This window comes from Hylobates moloch, unplaced genomic scaffold (genome assembly GCF_009828535.3).
Source record: "Hylobates moloch isolate HMO894 unplaced genomic scaffold, HMol_V3 SCAFFOLD_16, whole genome shotgun sequence".
Lineage (NCBI taxonomy): Eukaryota > Metazoa > Chordata > Mammalia > Primates > Hylobatidae > Hylobates > Hylobates moloch.
In genome coordinates this window covers 8,621,447-8,641,973 of record NW_026652291.1, presented here as the reverse complement: position 1 = coordinate 8,641,973, position 20,527 = coordinate 8,621,447, and the positions used below count along the sequence as shown (strand labels likewise).

Below are 20,527 nucleotides of genomic sequence, written 5' to 3'. Positions count from 1 at the left end.
TTCATTCCACCACAGTGGGTGGATTTTTCTTCTTCCCCTACCTGCATTTTGATTATTTAAGAGAGAGCTAAATGTGAGGGAGAATGGGGGCCCACAGAGCTGCAGCCTAACTTTGCCCCAGAAGAGCCTCTTATGGGGAAAATCCTCTTAGCAACATCGCCAGAATAAAATGATATTCCTTAGCTTGCCATCCCTGCTGAGACAAGGAGAGCACAGGCTATGTGCGGCTTCTTCAGCTGTTTCCCTTTCTGTGTCCATGACAGACATCACTAATCAATCTCAGCTCTTTCTGAACTATCTGTGCCTGCATCCTCTCTGTACTCCACCTCCTGCTCCAGGCAGACAATCCTGATTGATAGACTACAGACAGCCAGTTGGCTCTCCCTCTCCAGTTTGCTATCCTGCTCTATGAGACGGCCCATCTCACCTTTCCAACATTACTTCTCATTGCACCCTTCTCTCCATGGACATCACATTCCAGCAGCATCAAATGAGTCTTCATTTTCTTGAACACCCAAAGCCCTGTGTATGGCTGGTCAGGTTGTTCACTGTATACGAGGGCTCCCAGCCAAGGGGTGGGTAGGGCATGGCATATGGCCCCAATGCCTGTTCACCAAGCTGTACACTTTAGACTGAAGATGCCTGCACTGGGTTCAAGGTGGCTTTTGTTCAGTTTACACAAAGGCATTATATATTCTAGTAGTGTTCTGTGAACAGTCTCCGGCCCTTTGCCTATGCAATTCCTTCTGCCTGGAATGCCCTTTCCCTACCATTTTGTCCTCATTCTTTGAGTCCTGCTTCAATCCCTCAAACCCTGTCCAGGACTAGTGGCAAGCACTGCAACTTCCCTTGCGTCTCTCAGCCATGGCTCAGTTCACAGCCAACCTTATATAAGAACTAAGTGGGGTCATTTTTATCCACATGGAATTGTGAGCCTCTTGAGTCTGGAGGCTGTATTTGATTTTCCAGCCTGTGGCAGCCTGGCATAGCCACCTGAAACAGAAGTGCACAGACTTGACCAAACCAGACATTTCTAATGAAGTTTTGTTTTGTTTTGCTTTGTTTTTTTGAGATGGAGTCTCACTCTGTTGCCAGGCTGGAGTGCAGTGGTGTGATCTCAGCTCACTGCAACCTCTGCATCCTGGGTTCAAGAGATTCTCCTGCCTCAGCCTCCTGAGTAGCTGGGACTACAGGCATCCGCCACCACACCCAGCTAATTTTTGTATTTTTTGTAGAGACAGGGTCTCACCATGTTGGTCAGGATGGTCTCGATCTCTTGATTTCGTGATCCGCCTGCCTCGGCCTCCCAAAGTGCTGGGATTACAGGCATGAGCTGCCGCGCCTGGTCCTAATGAAGTTCTAAGACAGACCAAGCTGTGACCACTAGTGACATGAACAGGCAGCACTTATGGAATGCTTCCCCTGTGCCCGCACAGCTCTAAAGACAGCATGGGCGATCTCAGTTAGTGCTAGCAACAAGGCCATGAGGTGGAGGTTATCACTGCTATCCCCGGTTCATGGATGGGAGTGGCAGAGGGAATGAGTCACAGACAGATTGAAAACCTGCCCAGGGGTATGGGACTGGGTTAGGGACAAGCGTGCTGACTCCAGGCTCCTGCTTATCATTTTCTCTAGGCACCACCATCACCTTCCACTGTATTGATGGTTCAGTTTTTCCATCATGGTTGTGGGAGGGTGGTTAAAGAGCATTAACAGTAATAATAACAACAGCGGTAACTCGTTCTTAGGGACACTCCACCTGTGCCAGACACTGTTCTGAGTGCTTTCTGCAGATCAACTTGATTGTGCCTGCATGTCTGTGCCAAATGCTGGGCATGCATCTCAAAGTGGGCATAGCCCCTCCCCACCTTTTGTTCCTGCTGAGTAAACTGAGGCCCGAGGTTCTCACAGCTAGCAAGTGCTGGCTCCTGCATTTGCCTTGGGGGCCTGCCTGGCTTTCATGCCTGGCCTCTGGCTCCACATGCTGCTGCCCCTCAAAGTCCCCTCCCACAGGGCAGGGAGTCTGGGGTGTTCCCGCCTTCCAAAACCTAAGCTTATCCCCTGGGGGGAGGTAGCAGAGCCCACTTTGTGGCCACATGAGCCCTGGGGGCAGCCTGCTTGGTCCAAATCCCAGCTCTGCCACTCACCTATCGAGAGCCTTGGTGAGTTGCTCAACATCTCTGTGCCTCAGTTTCCTCAGCTTTAAAATAGATGCAATGCTAGGCCTGTTGCTGTGGTTGCTATGGAGACTGAATGAGACAACATGTTGATGCGCTTGTACACCTAAACGTACAGGAAATGTTAACCTCTCACTATGATACCCAGCACCGCTGAAGGTGGCAGCTAGAGAGGATGGAGCCTGGACTTTGGAGACAGGTCTTGGCATTGCACAAATTGCACATCCTCTCTGGATCTCAGTTTCCTCACCTGCAAAACAGGCGTGAGAATCTCTACCTGGAGTTACTTCGTCATTCAGCACATGTGTGGGGGCTTGTGATGGGCTAGCCCATGTTGGGTGTCAGGGATTCCACAACAAGCCCATCCCTGTCCCTGAGAAGCTTGGAGGCAAGCTCAGAGGTACTTTATCTGGGGTCTGTGGGTCCCAAGGCTGTCCACAGTGGGCTTCAGGGGCTCTACAAACCCTCCAGGCATGTAAGAAATAGGTCTAGGGCTTTCACTTGATCTTTGAGAGGCCCTGGGCAGAGAGGAGAGCTGCGTCAAATTCTGGATCTTGGTGCTTGGGGGAGCCTAGCCTTTACACCTGCCTGCGCTGGAAGGCTGGGCTGCTCACCTGCTCCAACCCAGGGCTGGTGTCAGGCTGCTGGACCAGCCTTGCCCAGTGCCATGGTTCCCCATGAGGGCCCTTGGAGATCCAGCCCTGAGTGCAGGGTAGAAGCGGGCATGGGCCTCTGTGCAGGTGAGTCCACGTTTCCCTGGATTCAGCCCACACAGCCTGCCCTCCTCACCACAGCCTCAGAAAGAGCTTGGGGGAAAAACACATTCCTAAATAAAAAATAAATATGGGCAGAAAAAATTATACAGAAAGTGCTTGCCTTGTCCAGGACTTTTGACAGGATTGCTCTGCCTGGCTCTGGGCTCTCTCTGTCTCTCCCAATTACTGCCTCTGCCTTCCACATGTTGCCATGGGAGCGCTAAGTCAACTCGCCATCAGCAGCTGTTGCTGGAAAGTTCTTAGCATCCACATTTCAGCCCCTCTCAGCACTCTGGGGGCATACAGCTGTAAGGACTGAGGTCCTTCCTCTGGAAAATTTCACATCTTCCCACAGCGCAGAGGGGAGGGGTGGAATGGCCAAAGCATGTGGGCTTTGGGGTCAGACTGCCGGGTTCCAATCCTGGTTCTTCTGTAACTCAGTCAGGTCATTTAAACTTGCTAAGCCTCAGTTTCCTCATCTGTAAAGTGGGAACAGTGATAGACCTGACCTTGGACAATGTTGAGGCTGGACAGTGGCTTGATGCATGTAAAGTGCCTGGTCCATTGTCAGCACTCAATCAACCTGGTTGTTACTATTACCACCACCATTGGGCCTGGGCAGGCAAAGGAGGTGTTTTCCTCTACACAGAGGGTGGTATGTAGGAGAAAGACAGACCAGTGCTATGAGATGGAGTGAATCAAGAAGGCTGAGTTCTCACAGGATGTTTTGGCCGAGTTACTGCCTCCCTGCAGGCCTTAGTTTTTGCATTTGTTTAGTGGGCCACATACTTCATTAGAGGCTTCCTAGGTCTGCTCCTTAGACGCTTAGAGAAGTGTTGATCTGGGAGCACACTACTGGGTTTGTAGTCAGAGGACACTTACTTCAGCTTCAGGGACAGGTTGCTAAGAGAATAGAATCTAGCTTGGCTATGTGAGTCACATGGCCTCACCCCAACCCGGCAAGGGTCCAATCCCGCTCTTCTCTGGCCCTTCCCCTCAACAGTCTGGTCCTGCCCTGATGCCCTCCCTCTCAGCACCCACCAGGTGCCTCATCCTCCAATGATTTGCTCCAATTGCAGCTCCTCCTGGGAGCCTTCTGTATCAGCTAGGGCCCAACCAGAAGATGGAGCCATGCCTGTTAGTCCAACAGAGCAAATCTAACATAAAGAATTGGTCTATTGCACACCCATTAGAATAACTATTACCAGCAAAACAGGAAGTAACAAATGTTGGCAAGGAAGTGGGGAAATTGGAGCCGTTGTGCCTTGCTGGTAGGAATGTAAAATGGTGCAGCATCTGTGGAAGATATTATGGTGGTTCCTCAAAAAATTAAATATAGAATTAGCTTGTGAACCAGCAATTCCATTTCTTGGTATACATCTGAAAGAATTGAAGGCAGGGTCTTAAAGCAATATTTGCACACCCATGTTCATAGCAGCATTATCCAAAATAGGCAAAAGGCGGAATCAACCCAAGGATCCATCAATGGAAGAATGGACAAAGAAAATGTGTTATATACATAGAGTGGGATATTATTCAGAAATATTGTTTCTTTCCTTGAAAAGGAAGGAAATCTTGACACATGCTGTGACATGAATGAAGCTTGGAGACATGTGAGAAAAATAAGCTAGACACAAAAGGACAGGTACTGTATAATTCCTTATATGTGGTTCCTAGAGCTGCCAAACTTGTAGAGACAGAAAGTAGAACAGTGATTGCCAGGGTGGGGGAGAGGGAATACAGAGTTGTTGTTTAATGGGTACAGAGTTTCAGTCTTGCAAGATGAAAAAGTACCGGAGATTGGCCAGGCACGGTGGCTCACGCCTGTAATCCAAGCACTTTGGGAGGCAGAGGCAGGTGGATCACCTTAGGTCAGGAGTTCAAGACCAGCCTAGCCAAGATGGCAAAACCCTGACTCTACTAAAAATACAAAAAACTAACCTGGCATGGTAGTACACATCTGTAGTCCCAGCTACTTGGGAGGCTGAGTCAGGAGAATCTTTTGAACCCAGCAGGTGGAGGTTGCAGTGAGCTGAGATTGTGCCACTGTACTCCAGTCTGGGCAACAGAGTGAGACTCCATCTCAAAAAAAAAAAAAAAAAAAAAAAAAAAAAAACTCAAAAAACAAACAAAAAGCTCTGGATATGGAAAGTACTGATGGTTGTACAACACTGTGAATGTACTTAATGCCACTGAACTATACACTTAAAAATGGTCAAAGTGGTACATTTTGTGTTATGTATGTTTTACTACAATTAATAAGAAAGAAGTGTTAACAATTTACAAGATTGTTAATCAGGTCCTCAGAAAGAGCACATTAAGATATCATGGGAGCAGGAAGCAGCCCCAGGGTTTGAGCTTGTCTTCTGTGCTTCTGCCATGGGATGACCCTCAGTGGATGCCAGTGACATGCTCTTGGACTTCCCAGTCTCCAGAATCATGAGCCAAATAAACCTCTTTTCTTTATAAATTACTCAGTGTGTGGTATTCTGTTTTTGCAGAAAATGGCCTAACACCCTCCCAGGGCTGGGGACAAAGGAAGCAGGTAGAATTGCTAGAACTTAGAAAGCACAGCAGAGCCTGTGGAGCTTGAACTCAGACCTCTGAGGAGCGGGCACTGCTTGGCTAGTTCTGGTGTCTCTGAGATGAGAAGGGTGACCAACCGTTCTAGTTTGCCTTGGGATGGAGGGGATTCCTAGGGTGTGGGACTTTCAGCATTAAAACTTGGTCTCCCTAGTGTGGTGCACAGGAAAGCTGGTCTGGTAGGTACTGAAAACATTCAAACTAGATTCAGTTCTGGCTGCAGGAAGGAACTGCTGCTGCTGGAGTGAAGAAGCAAAACAGGAAGGACAGAGGAACAGGAAGTGCAAGTTCATTTTTTCTGTGAGCCTACCAGGGAGCAGCAGAGAAAACAAAAATGCAGCTTCCAGAGCCTAACCCAGTGTCTCGGAGCAGAGAGCTCTGAAGGGTAGTGTTTGAATAAGAGATGATAATCTTGGTGTGTCTGTCACTTCACTGATTACTTCAATCCCCATTGACACTTTCTAAAGTCAGAGTGATTCATCTTTGCTCACAATGATTTGCTAATTTCTTGTATCATGTTTTTTGGTACTGGTTTCCCTGTGACACCCACCTGGACTCCACCCTTCCTGAGGACAGGCTGAGACTAGCCTAATTTATTTTTTAGCCCAATAATAAATATGCAAATTACCTATCATGTGCTTGGTACTGTGATGAGGTTTTAACACTTACGCCATGTGATTCTTGCCGCACTCTGTCCCCTTTTCGCAGTTGAGGACATTGCAGCTCAGAGACGTTAAGTAATAGCTCAAGGTCACTGCTGTGATTTGAATGTCTCTGTCAAAACTCATGTTAATATGAATTGCCATTGTAATGGTATTAGGAGGCGAGGCCTTTAAGAGGTGATCAGGCCAAGGGGGCTCTGCCCTCATGAATGGATTATCTAGGGAGTGGGTTAGTTATTGCAGAAGTTATTGCAGAAGTCCTGATAAGTTTGGCTGCCTTTCTGTCTCTGTCTTGCCCTTGAGCTTGTCTTCTGCCCTTCTGCAATGGGATGACCCTCACCAGATGCCAGTGACATGCTCTTGGACTTCCCAGTCTCCAGAACCATAAACCAAATAAAATTTGTTTCTTTATAAATTACCCAGTCTGTGGTATTCTGTTATAGCAGCAGAAAATAGAGTAAGACAGTCATACAGCTTTTAAGTGGTAGAGTTTGCTATGAATATTGAGTCTTTCTCTCTCATCACTTATATCCTACTGTGACCCTCCAGTGCTAGGCACTTAGTAGCTGTTCAATTTTACTCATTGGTCAAATGTCCAATGGTGGATTGATGAACATGTAGGCGATGGACTCCCCTGCCTCTCTCCTTCTGGGGGAGTATTCCACCTGAAGAGAAGGATGGCTACTCCAGGAATGTCCCCTCAGGAATTGGTCTGAGTGGCTGAAGATGGAGTTGCTGAGTTGCATTTTATTTCCTGTTGAGCTTGGATGTCTTCTCACCCTCACAATCCTATCACAGGCCCATGGTGAGAATTAATCTCAGGGAATGTGAGAGAATGCAAGACAAGCTGCTCTGAGTTCTGCATAAAAATAAAATCTGGAGATGAATGATGTCGGAGATATATCATTTCTGACTTGTCGAGGGTTTTTTCTTTTTGTGTAAGTGTAATGCAGGAGATATACGAGTCCATTCCTGGATAGGGTGCTGGCTTCCCAAGGGGTTTGTACCAAGACTGGGGGCAGAGAGAGAGGGAGATAGACAGAGAGAGAGAGAGAGAGAGCAGGCAAGCAAGGAGGAAGGAGAGGCAGCATTGAGTATAAAAATAACAGATGCCCTGGTGTAAAAGGTGACAATTTGCCTACACAGTGAAATGGTTCTGTCAAGACATCAGGGTATTTGGAGGCCTGAATTCAGAAAGGAGGTGTTTGAAAATGCAGGCAGCCGGGAGCTCCTTCAGCCGACTCAGAGCTCCAGAAGTGATGTTTTGTAATTTTGCCTTATGATCTGTGAGGGTTTATCATGGCACTAATCGGCCTAATGATGACGGGAACTCAGTTATTCCCACTTAGATGCCAGGTTTTAAGTAATAATACATGCTCAGCAGGCCCCCTCAGCTGTGTGCTGGGAGGACCTGGTGGGGGATGGCCCCTTTGCAAGCTTCTGGTAAATGAGCCCAGCTCCCACAGGGCCATGTGGCTTCTCGGGCTGTGGAAACAGTCCCCTCAGGCTGCCTGGGACCCTTCTTGGCTCCCCTCTGCCTGCTGGTCCTGACCTGAAGAAAGGACAGCTTTCCTGGTCCACCCATCGGGCTTGGGCATTGGTCATTAGAGACAGTGAAGGCTGCACAGGCCACTGCCCTTTCGGGTGGTGCCTGGTCTTGCTCCTTCAAGTTGCCACTCTTAATGGGGAAATTTAAAACCAGTGTTTATGATAATGCCCTTGTTCCCATGGACACCAGTGAGCTGCATAACCAAGATTAATGGAGAACCATCGAGACCGGTCCTAAAAGATGGTCCCTCTTGCGGATTACGGTCTGTCACGCGACATCCATTAGCGCCGGAGCGTGGGGTCCTCATCATGTTGGTATCATTGGGACCAGCGCACGCCACTGCAAGATGGCATTTCCACCGCACATCAACAGATCATTTCACCACTGCTCAAGGCATCATAAATTGGACTTATAGCTCAGCTGCTGGCATAAATAAGTCCCTTTGATAGTTAGTGGAAGACGTTATGACACTCCAGGGTACAGGAGGGGACATTGGCACTGTCATTTTTTTTCTCCAGCCCTGGCACCCTGGTGCCTGTGATCTTTCTGAAGATTCAGGGCACGCGCTCTTCATTACGGCTTGGGCACCAGGGACTTGTTTTTTTTGCAAGATTAATGAGCGCCACGGAAATTCTCCAGCGCATCTCGATAATTAAGTCTTTGTTTATCAAAAAACAAGTTATATTAGGAGCAGAAAATTCGCAGTAATTATTCATAATTCTAACAATTCAAGTATAGCTACCTCATTTGCCTGGGTAATTCTGCTTTTTAATTTCTTGCATACATTTGCATATTAATTTTGCCCGTCGGCTGCAGCAGGCTTGACAGTTTGCTACTATGTGATGGTTTTCACAGGGGTGCGACTCAGTTGGGTGGCATTTCGACTGGGTGCAATGATAAATTATGAATTTTCTAATTTGCTGCATAATGAAGTAACCCCTTCCAACCCAATTAAAAAGAATCAGGATCTGTTTTTTTTTTTTTTTTTTTTTTTTAAATAAAAATTTTTTATGTTTTTTTTTTTTTTTTTTTTTTTTGGTAAATATATATTTTCCAGGTATCTCCTTTTCTTTGCTGTTTATAAACAAGGCATATATATATTTTCTCTTTGAAAAAAATCAATGCTTGTATTTTCAGACTTTGGGATGATAATGTCTCTCTATACACCAAAGGAGACTCAGGACTTGGGCTGGTCTAAATGAATCAGCCCTTTGGTTGGTCACTCCTCAGCCTGCCTATCTAACAGGGTCCAGTCTGCTGGGCAAGCCTCTTTGAGTTTGAGTGGCAGCCCTGTGCATGGTATATGGAGGTGGTAGGCGTGGTGTGGCAGCAGACACACAGGTTCAAGGGGAAAAATGGTTGGGGTTGCATTCTATCCATTTAACTTTCTCCTACCCACAAATTAAGTACCAAGGCTCTTCAAGCTTCTTACTGAAAAGCAAACAATAATAATAAAAAAATGCCCTGCTGAAAGATCCCCAGGCAGTATCTCTCCACCAGACATAGTTGTGAGAAGGCCCAAGAGGAGGTGGAAGTGTGCAGAAGAAGTGTGCTTGGCGGGTGTCTGTGGTTGAGTTAAAGATACGTATGGACAGCGGGTGAAGGGGCTGTTGCGGCTGGTGCGAGCCGTGGCATTTCATTTTCTATGCCAGGCCTGCTGAGCTGAGCAGAGGATCCAGGCAGCAGGCCGAGTGCCTTCCTGCCTTTCCAGATGGTTTTGGCGTAACCCAGATAATATCTTCTAATGGTACAAAAAAATAAATTATATAAAAAAGCTTTGTACAATCTTGTTGTAATTCTGATGTAAAACAATCCTTGCAAGTGGTGTGTTTTGGGCAGTTTAGCTTTGCTGGGAGTGCAAATAATTCTGAATAGGGGAGAGGAAAACTATCCTCTTCCTACTGGCATGCTAATCTCCTCTGCACTCCCCACACCTCCCCCAACACTTAGCAGCTAGAGGAAGTGTGGCTCATGGAGCCAGCTCGGCTGTCAAGCACAGTATCATCTCAGATACAGGCTTGATCCTTGAGTAATGTGGACAACCCCAAATTGGAGGATGCAATTCAGGTACTGGTTACATTTCATACTAGGTGCAGACTGAACCACGAAGACCAGTGTGGCCAGCTTCCTGTGGACTCTTTCGTACAATATTCCCACAAAAGAATGCCCAGACTTCCCTTGTATGCCTCCAGTGACATGGGACTCACTGCTTCCCTGTGCCATTCACTCTGCCTTTAGATAGTTCTACTTGTTAGAAACTACCTTCAAATATGCCTTCTTACAATTTCTCCTTACTGGTCCTAATTTTCTCCCCAGTGGCCACATAGGGCACACCAAATTTTTCCTCCTCATTCAATATTATGCTTCATCTCTTGTTTTCTTGAGGTTTAAAGTACCTATCTCTTCTCTCTGACTGTGCGGCCCTGGTCACATTACTGGCTTACGCTTTTCTGAATTACACCTGTGCCTTTCGCAGGGCTAATTTCCAGTAGCTGCTAAAGTAACACTTGCTGGTTGTTGTTTAACCACTTATGTAAATTCATTGCAAAAGTCAATCCAGAGACTCCAATTGGGCAGTGTGAACTGGCAGTGTCAGGACACAGCTTCACAGGATGAGGCCTGGATTAGTCCCAAACAAAACAACCCCATTCTTAGAGGCTCCAAAAGACACCATAAATCGGGTGTCTCTTGCATGCTATCATCTCTTGTTTCCTGGAGGTCTTTAGTGCTCATCTTTTTAGCTAGACTACAGGCTCATTAAGATGTAACCTGGTTTCTCAATGCATATTTACTGGTGGATTCTAGCACCAGTCCAACCACTGGCCACACAGTTATCTATTTTGGCCTTTTTAATCTGCAAGATGATCTTTTAATGGTTTACTCAATACTATTAATTGAGCTTCAACTCATTGTAGGCCTTGTGCTTGTGCTGGAAATATACTGTTTAGGAAAACAGGCATGGTCCCTGCCCTCAGGGAGCTTTCTTGGTTTGCTTAAAATAGATGCTAGGTTGCCATAAGTGGTTTCCTGAACTATGAGCCACAGAGCCCTAGGGTTCCGTGGAGGCATCTTGGAGGCAGAATTTTGATGGCCACTTCATGAAAAGATTAGAAAGATAATAATAAAACAGTTAGGTAGCATTTACCATGTGTCAGGCTTTGTTCTAAATACTTGACGTGTTAATTAACTTACGAGGTAGAGACTTATTATCACCATATTGCAGAGGAAGAAGCTTAGAAAAGACTGTCAGATTAAATACAGTATGCCCTGTTAAATCTGAATCTCAGATAAATAACACATTGTTTTTTAATATAAGTATGTCCTAAAGATAAGGGTCCAATCACATTCTTTTGCATGTGGAAATCCAGTTTTCCCAGTACCTTTCATTGAAAACATTGTTTTTTCCCCACGTGTCTTCTTCACACTGTTTCAAAAATTATTTGACTATATGTGTTAGGCTCTCTATTCTATTCCATTGGCCTGTGTGTCTGTTTTTATGCCAGTACCGTACTGTTTTGATTGTTATAACTCTGTAATATAATTTTAAATCAGGAAGTGTGATGCCTCCAACTTTGTTTTTCTTTCTCAGAATTGCTTTGACTATTAGGGGCCTTTTGCGATTCCATACAAATTTGAGAATGGTTTTTTCTATTTCTGTGAAGAATATCATTGCAATTTAGGGACTGCACTGAATTTGCATATTGCTTTGGGTAGTATAGACATGTTAACATGATTAATTCTTCCAATCCATCAACATAGGATATCTTTTTTTGTGTGTGTGTTTTCTTCAATTCTTTCATTAGAGTTTCAGCATACAAATCTTTTACCTCCTTGGTTCAATTCATTCTTAAATCTTTTATTTTATTTTATTTTTGATGCTATTATAAATGAAAAATTTTTTTATTTCTTTTTCAGATAGGTCATTATTCATGTGCAGAAATGCAACTGATTTTTGTATATTGATTTTGTATCCTGCAACTTTACTAAATTTATTAGTGAATTTAGTAAATTCACTAATAAATTTATTAATAAATCATTTAATAAATTTATAAATAATTTAAAAATAAATAATTAATTTATAAATAAGTTATCTTTATTAATAATATAATATAATATAATGTAAAATCTAATAAAGTAATATAAAATATAATAAATTGTATTTATTAATTTATAAATAAATAAATGAAAAATTATAAAGAAATTAATAATTAATGAAAAAATTTAATAAATTTATTAGTAAATTTACTGCATTTACTAAATTTATTAGTTATTAGTTCTGGCAATATTTTTATGGACTCTTTGGGGGGTTTACACATATGGAATCATGTCATCCGCAAATATAATTTTTTTTCTTCCTTTCTGATTTGTATGCTTTATCTTACACCATACCTTAAAAATCAACTCAAAATATATACAAACCTGAAACCTGAAACCATGAAAGTCCTAGAAGAAAACATAAAGGAAAAGCTCTTGGACATTGGCCTTGGCAATGATTTTTTGGCTATCACACCAAAAATTCAGGCCACAAAAGTAAAATTAAATGGAACTACATCAAACTAAAAAGCTTTTGCACAACAAATGAAACAATAAAAAAGGAAGCCTGTGGATTGGCAAAAATGGCAAACTATTTATCAGATAAGGGATTAATATCCAAAGTGTACAAAGAACTCATACAACTCAATAACAGAAATACAAATAGCTAGATTAAAAAATGGGCAAAGGACTGGAATAGACATTTGTTCAATGGAGACAAAAATGGCTAATAGGTATATGAAAAGGTGCTCAACATTACTAATCATCATGGGAGTGCAAATCAAAACTACAATGAGATATCAACTCACAAATGTTAGGATAGCTATTGTCAAAAAGACAAGAGATAACAAACTGTTAGGATGCAAAGAAAAGGGAGACCTGTACCCTGTTGGTGGGAGCATAGATTGGTGCAGTCATTGTGGACAACAGTATGGAGGTTCCTAAAGAAATTTGAAAAAGAACTGTCATGTGACCCAGCCATCCTTCTTCTTGGTATATACCAAAGAAAATGAAATCACCATCTCATCTGTTCTCCCATGTTCATCACAGCATTATTTATAATAGGTAAGTTATGGAAACAATTGAAGTTTCCATCTACAAGTGGAAAAAGAAACTATATATATAAAATACAATAGAATATTATTTAGCCTTAAAAAAGATCCTGCTGGCCAGGTGCGGTGGCTCCTTCAGGTAATCTCAGCACTTTGGGAGGCCAAGGCAGATTACCTGAAGTCAGGAGTTTGAGACCAGCCTGACCAACATGGTGAAACCCGTTGTCTACTAAAAATACAAAAACTAGCTGGGTGTGGTGGTGGATGCCTGTAATCCCAGCTACTCAGGAGGCTGAGACAGGAGAAGCACTTGAACCCGGGAGGCAGAGGCTGCAGTGAGCTGAGATCGCGCTATTGCACTCCAGCCTAGGTGACAGAACGAGACTCTGTCTCAAAAAAAAAAAAAAAAAAAAAAAGATCCTGCCATTTACCACACCATGGATGAAGCTGGAAGGGATTATGCTAAGTGAAATAAGGCAGACACAGAAAGAAAAATACTGCATGGTCTCACTTACATGTGAAATCTGAGGTGATGGTGGTAGGGGAGAATGGGAAGTTGGAGATCAAAAGATACAAATTGCAAATATGTAGGATGAAAAAGCAGAGCTGTCTAATGTACCAGATGTGGATGATAGTTAATAACATTGTATTGTATTCAGGATTTTTGCTAACAGTAGATTTTAGGTATTCTTGCTTCACACACACACACACACACACACACACACACACACACAGCAGCTATGTGAAATGATAGATATGTGATAATTTGTTTAACTATAGTAACCATTTCACTAGGTATATGTATATCAAAACATCATGTTATACACCTTAAAAATATACAATAAAATATTTTTAAAGTGTGTCTCAAATATTGCATGAAACATACTTGTACTTTTTTTTTCATTGTTTACCTAAAACTCAAATTTAATTGGACATTCTGTATTTTTAAACCTGGCAACCCTAAGCTAAGACATAGAGAAGTTTGGTCGCTTAGTCAAGATCCTGCAACTAGTAAGTGGTTTCAGAGTCTGCACTTTTGAGCCATTCTCCTTTCTCACTTTTACAAATTCACTATGAATGTCAATTGAGCAAACAAAGTATAAACAATGCCTAACATTTGCCTTGGCATATATATAGCAGGCACTCCATAAATGCCAGTTTCCTTCCGTCTTTCCCACCTGTTGAACCCTTTGGGCTCTGCTTAATGAAGTTATTGTTTTTCAGCCTTCCATCATCCCTGAATTAAGTCACCATTCTTTGCCATAGTCACAGCACTTTTGTTTATTCAATATTTTTCTTTAATTTTAAACTTAAATATATTTACTTAAAAAGGAATTTTATATCACTATTACAAATGGAAAATTGAGATCCCATGCCATAGATCGAAGGTAACTGTGAAATGTACAATGGAAATACACTTACAGAGTTTTGCCTACTATGGGAGTTAAACTCAAAGGGAGACCTGCAAACATTAGAAAAATGCTATAGTCATCCTAGCATGCACCAGAGGCTTCTTATTGGATGTAATCAGAAAGATAAAAGATAACACGTGAATCAATTTTTTTAATGCTGTGTCTGTAAGCCACCTAAAATAATCATTGTGTGTTCTCCCTCAGAGGGAAATGCCCCCACTTTTGGGAAACTACTGAATTAATGACTAGGTCTGGGACATTTGACTAGCAAGCACAAAAGCAATGCACATGAGGCTTTCTGGTTCAGAAAGCCAGTGACCCAATAAGAGTAACTGTACTCTAGCATGACCATCACTTTTTAGATCTGCTATTATCTAGTCGGCAAACTCCACCAGGACCCGGATGAGGCATCAAATGAGTGACCGTGGCTCACTTTTTGACAACTGTGGTTCTTTCCAACTCTGAGACTCTATGAACGGGTGATATTCCTGTCCATATACCCAGCTTGATTGATAGACCCAGAGCTGTCCTCAAATGCGAATCTCTTGAGAGAAAGATTTAAGGCCAAGAATTGTAATTTTACATCAACTTCCCCTCTTGGTCTTAATTCCCTGTCCCTTAAACAGTAGGTCCTGATATGTCTGTATCTCAGTTCATTCAGGCTGCTAAACAAAAGTACCATAGATTGGGTGGCTTAAACAATAAGTATTTATTTCTCATAGTCTGAAGTCTGGGGAGTCTAAGACCTGCTGGCAGGTCTGATGTCTGGTGACAGTTTGCTTCCTGGCTTATATACAACACCTTCTCTTTGTAGTTTCATATGGGGAGAGAAGGAGGAGAAGAAGGGAGGGAGGGAAGGAGCCGGGGAACTCTGTGTCTTTTCTTTTTTAAAAAAAATTCCATTTATTTATTTATTTTTACCCCAAACTATTAAGTGTTAAGTGTCTTCTTATAATGGCGCTAATCCCACACATGAGGGATCCACCCTCATGACCTAATCATTGCATAAGAGCTCTATCCCCCAATACCATCACAATGGGGGTTAGGATTTCAAGGTATGAATTTGGGGGACACAAACATTCATCCATAGCAATCTCTGAGCCCTTAACTTTTCTTATTGCCACCTGCACCCTCTCCATGACCTGCAAGGATTTCCATCAGGGCCTTTTCTTACACTATTCTGCTTGGGAAAACATCAATCAGCACCAAGCCCTTCCTTCTGCCCTATGCCCTAACTTCTAAGGTTTAGGGATGTGAAAATTATCTCCTCTTATAAAACACTAAGGACAACCCCAGCCTTAACAACCGCTAGACTTTTGCCCAGATAAGCTGCTGAAAACCTCACAGGACAATATTCTTGCTATTAATCTACTTCTTTCTTTCTTTTTTTGAGATGGAGTCTCACTCTTTCACCCAGGCTGGAGTGCAGTGGTGCGATCTCACCTCACTGCAAGCTCCACTTCCCGTTCACGCCATTCTCCTGCCTCATCCTCCCGAGTAGCTGGGACTACAGGTGCCTGCCACCATGCCCAGCTAATTTTTTGTATTTTTAGTAGAGACGGTGTTTGACTGTGGTCTCGATCTCCTGACCTCGTGATCTGCCTCCCTCGGCCTCCCAAAGTGCTGGGATTACAGGCGTAAGCCACCGCTCCTGGCCTATTTCTTATGAGTAAGTCATGGCAGGAATCAGAGCATGTGTGTTTCACATGGGGAAAATGAGGACCAGAGAAGGTACACGGTTTATCCAAGGCAATGCAGCAAATTAACAGCAAATTTGATCTTCAACCTAGGTTTTTTGGGCTCCAATGTACTGTTCTTTTGGACATGTTGAGCTTTTGTGTATCATTAATAAGATTAAGACCACATGATCAGATCCTCAGTTTCAACCCTAGGGTTATTGAAATTTACTATTTCATCTTCAGTTGAATGACTGTGTGATCACTATAAACCTATCCTTACATCCTTATAATTCTTTTAGCACCAAATCAGATCATAGAGCCAGTGGTTTCACTTCTTGGCTCCAAATAAGAGTAGTTTCACCTTCATCTTGAAAGATATAAGCCATCTGACTAGAGATGATATTGGGGGATTATCACCATTGGCTTCAACTTATCTTGTCTTCTAGACAAGCTTCAAATTTTCTCCTTTTTCAGAAGAAAATGTCTGACTTTCATTTTGTTCCCTTCAATTTTAATCATGACTGAGAACTCAGTATTTGCATGTAGAGCCAATTTGACCTTAAAAATAATAACAAATTATGAAACGCAAAACAACAATGACAAAAGCAACCTCAGAATAGTATAATCTTGCTTATAGTTGCCCAGATTTTACATTTTGTTTATATTTTGATATGGATAGGTCTGTTTAATTGCTCAGTTTCCCATGTATTAAGATTACCTCAAGTTCTGTATTAGTGAAACATATTCTAAAGAAGAAAACATGCTTTTCTCTTACTTGTCCTCATAGCCATCCATACATCCATTAAACAGATTCTTTACTGAAAGAATAAATGCATGAGTTTATGAATTGCCTAATTCTTCTTCTGTACAATCCTATGAAGGAAGCATTATCATTATTTCCGTTTTACAGATGAAGAAACAGAGGTCCGGGCTAGTAAGAAACTTTTCTGACTCCCAACAATTAGTCAGTAGTAGTAGAACCAGGACTATACCACCAAACCACCAAATCTTAGTGATGATTTTGTCCTACCTTTGATGAAAATCCTTCTTTTCTAGGCTTGCTGGTGGCCTTGTTCTCTCTTTTGCCAACCTCATTCTTTTTCATTTATTTATTTACTCATTCAGTAATTATTCAACAATAAGTTATTGAATGCACTGTGTTGGGTGTTGAACATATAGAGACAATTAAGAGCAGAATGATGCCTTCTTTTATTTAAATCTCTAATCATGTCAAGAACTCCCTAATCTTAGAAAAATTTTCTGTTGACCTCACTGCCCAGTTTTGTTTTTTAGCCCATATAATTTTCCTTTTTGTGGCTGAGTTCCTGCAATGACTGACTGTTATGAACTGAAAGTTTGAGTCCCTCCCTCTCTTGAATTCATATGTTGAAGCCCTAATCCCCAGTGTGGCCATATTTGGAGTAAGGAAGTAATTAAGATTGTATGATGTCATAAGGATGGGGCCCTGATCTGATAGGATTAGTGTTCTTAGAAGAAGAGACACCAGAGACTGCTCTCTGTCTCTCAGTCTCTGCACAAATGCACTAAAGAAGGGCCATGTGAACACACAGCAAGAAAGTGGCCATCTACAAGCCTGGAAGAGAGCCCTTACCAGAGACTCAACTCTGCTGGACTTTGGTCTTGGACTTTCAGGCCTCCAGATTGTTGAGAAAATAAACGTCTGTTGTTTAAACCATACAGTCTGTGGTATTCTGTTATGGCAGCCAGAGCTGATTAATTCAGTGACCATTTTGCTGTTACTTCCAGTTCATTACCCTTCTTAATCCCCTGCAAGCTGGTGCTGGTTTGCATCCTTGCAACACTTGTAAAGGAGGCAGCTGTGGAGGAGTGATAAGAGCATGGCATTTGGAATCAGAAAAACGGGGTCTAAAAGACATTTCCACAGGCCTGAATGATGCAGAGGTATAACGATGGTAATTATAATCTCAAGGTTACTCAGACCCCGAGTGGAAGACCTGTTTCAGGGTTGGAAAATCGAAGGTCTGAACTGAAACATCTGTAAAACCTATTGAAAGGGAGATCCTCATGAAAAAACTTCCAAGCAAAATGAGCTCTTAAACAAAAATTAAAAATCACATGAAACTCTGCAACAAAAGACAGTCAGTATACCCAACACATGAGAGAATTCAAATCTAGGAAAATAGAAATAATAATAATAATGATAGCTAACATGTATTAAAGGTTGAACATGTGCCAGGTATTGTTCAAAATGACTTATGTGCATTAATTCATTTAGTTTTCATAAAATATCTGTGGACTATGGATTATAATGATCATAATTATTAAGTAGAAGGGGAATAGAGGTACATTAAGGTTAATCCCAATTATAACTATTTCAGTGGCAGAGCCAGAATTTATCTATCCAGTCTGGCTCTGAATTCCTAACCGCTATGCTATGTCACTTGTGCTGTAGATAAATCTGAAAAGATTTAAAGTGAGTATGTTTATAATTTTCAACTAGATTAAGGTCAGAATAGCAATCTTAAAGAGAAAGAAGTTGAGAGAAAGAAAGAAGCTATAGGAAATAAAAAATATAGTTATAAAGCAAAAGTTGAATGGAGTAAATGAGAGATTAGGGATAGCTGAAGAGAGAATTAGTGAATTGGAAGCTGCAAATGAGTAACATTGTTTCACCTCCTGAATGAAGCATACAGCAATAAAAATAAATACCAACAAAGAGATGCAGAGCCATAAAGAGCAATTTGAAAAGTTCCAAGCAGTGTTAAAAAATAAAAATCCACATCTAGACATAGCATAATGAATTACAGAGTGGTAGTGATAGTGATAAGAAAACAAAAAGAAAAAATTAGTTCTGTGAATTTTGGACAATTATAAGTATTTTTATGTTCCAAGTGCTGTGCTGAGATATTTTCATATTTGTTTAGATTTAATCTTCTGAACCACATGTATTAGCTTTTCTGTTTTAAAAATGAGGCAACTGAGGTTCTAAAGATTTAAGTGATGTGCCAAGGGCTTAATAAATCTCTGCTGAATGAAGGGGTGATGTGCAGCCATTTATCTTCTCTGAGCTGGTTTTATTTTTCTTCCTCAGGTTTTAAATGACATTGATAAAATTTGCATTTTTAACTTCTCTTTCTTACTTTATAATGCTGCTTATGTATGATGTCTTTAGAAGTAAGAAAGAAAGTGAAAAAAAAGAACTTTGGTCATTTTTACCTCTTTACATTCTGTGAAACTGTTAACTTTCTAGCTTTGTGACTTCTGCATCTTTCATTATATTTTTAATTAATTACTTAATTTATTTTTTATCATGGCATTTATTTATTTATTTATTATAAATGTATTGTTCTTGGGTAAAATATCAGGTAATATCTAAGTAGACACTTGGCATGAGATGTAAATAATGCAGAAAACATGTTGAAAAATCAAAATCCCTCTTTACCTCTTCCACTTCCCTTGCATGCACACATTGGCTCAGAGGCAATCACTGCTAATAATGCCTTTTTCAGACTTGTCTGTATTCATTTACACACTCATATTTACATCGTTCTTTATGTAAATTGTAACTTATTATATATAATATATTCCAAGGGTTTTTTTTCACTTAATAATACGTTCAAGGAGTCTTTGAGTAACAGATATTACTAAACTCATTTTACCATTTCCATATTTTAATTTTTTAAAAATTTTAAGTAGAGATGGCATTTTGCCATGTTGCCCAGGCTGATCTCGTGCACCTGAACTCAAACAATCCACCTGTCTTGGCCTCCCAAAGTGCTGGGATTACAGGTGGGAGTCACAGCCTCTGGCCCATTTCTATATTAAAGGATATTTAGGTGGATCCTAGATTTTCTATTAATATTACAGGTAATAAACATTTTTACAAATGCTCCTAGGGACATATATCCTAGTATTTTTACAGGATATTGTTCAAGAAGGTGAATTTCGGGGTCAAACTATTTTTAATTTTGCAATTTAAAATTACACACGCTACAAGTGTGTAACCCGGAACATCATCAGATATGTTTATTTTTTTTCTCCAGGAAGGAGCACTCTGGCTGCTTTGTGGAGAGTGAATCAGACACTGTTAGGGAGGCAGTCTGGAGTTGAGGCTATTGCTGTGGTCCATGCAGGAGGCGGTGAGTAACCAAGACCGTGGGTGGCAGTGGAGATGCAGAGAAGGGTGCATCTGACAGAGACTTTGAAGGGAGAATCGGATGAACGTGGATGTCACCTGCATCTGAGGTAGGGAAGAGGAGGAGCAGGTGAATAAAGTTCTATTTGTGAAAAAAAAATTTCATCATATGTGACATCAAGTATAAACAATTATATATTTAATATAGTTTATTATAAATGCAATAACCTTTGTATTAGATTATGGCTTATATTTAAAATTGTGTGAACATTTAAATAAAATATGAGTAAGGAAACCATAGAAAACTATATGCATTCTCATGAGAATAATAATAATCATAAATACTCATTTAGTCTTTACTAGATGGCAGATTGTACATTTATTAGGTCATTTAATCCTCATCATAAATCTATGAGGTAAATACTATGTTATTATCCCCATTTGACAATGAGAAAACTGAAGCATTGGGAGGTTAAGTAATTTGCTTGTTTTTTTTTTTTTTTTTTTTT

General features: G+C 41.4%; 1 protein-coding gene across 1 annotated transcript in view; it reads left to right on the top strand.

The window, feature by feature from the left end:
- The window catches only part of VRK1 (VRK serine/threonine kinase 1), a 176,606-nt gene extending 156,508 nt beyond the window's left edge, over positions 1-20,098 (top strand). The window contains exon 12 of the mRNA XM_032179728.2: positions 19,927-20,098. Within this exon, the coding sequence (XP_032035619.2) occupies positions 19,927-19,959 (33 nt within the window). The 3' untranslated portion in view covers positions 19,960-20,098. The remainder of the gene's footprint in view (positions 1-19,926) is intronic.
- The last annotated feature ends 429 nt before the right edge of the window (positions 20,099-20,527 follow it).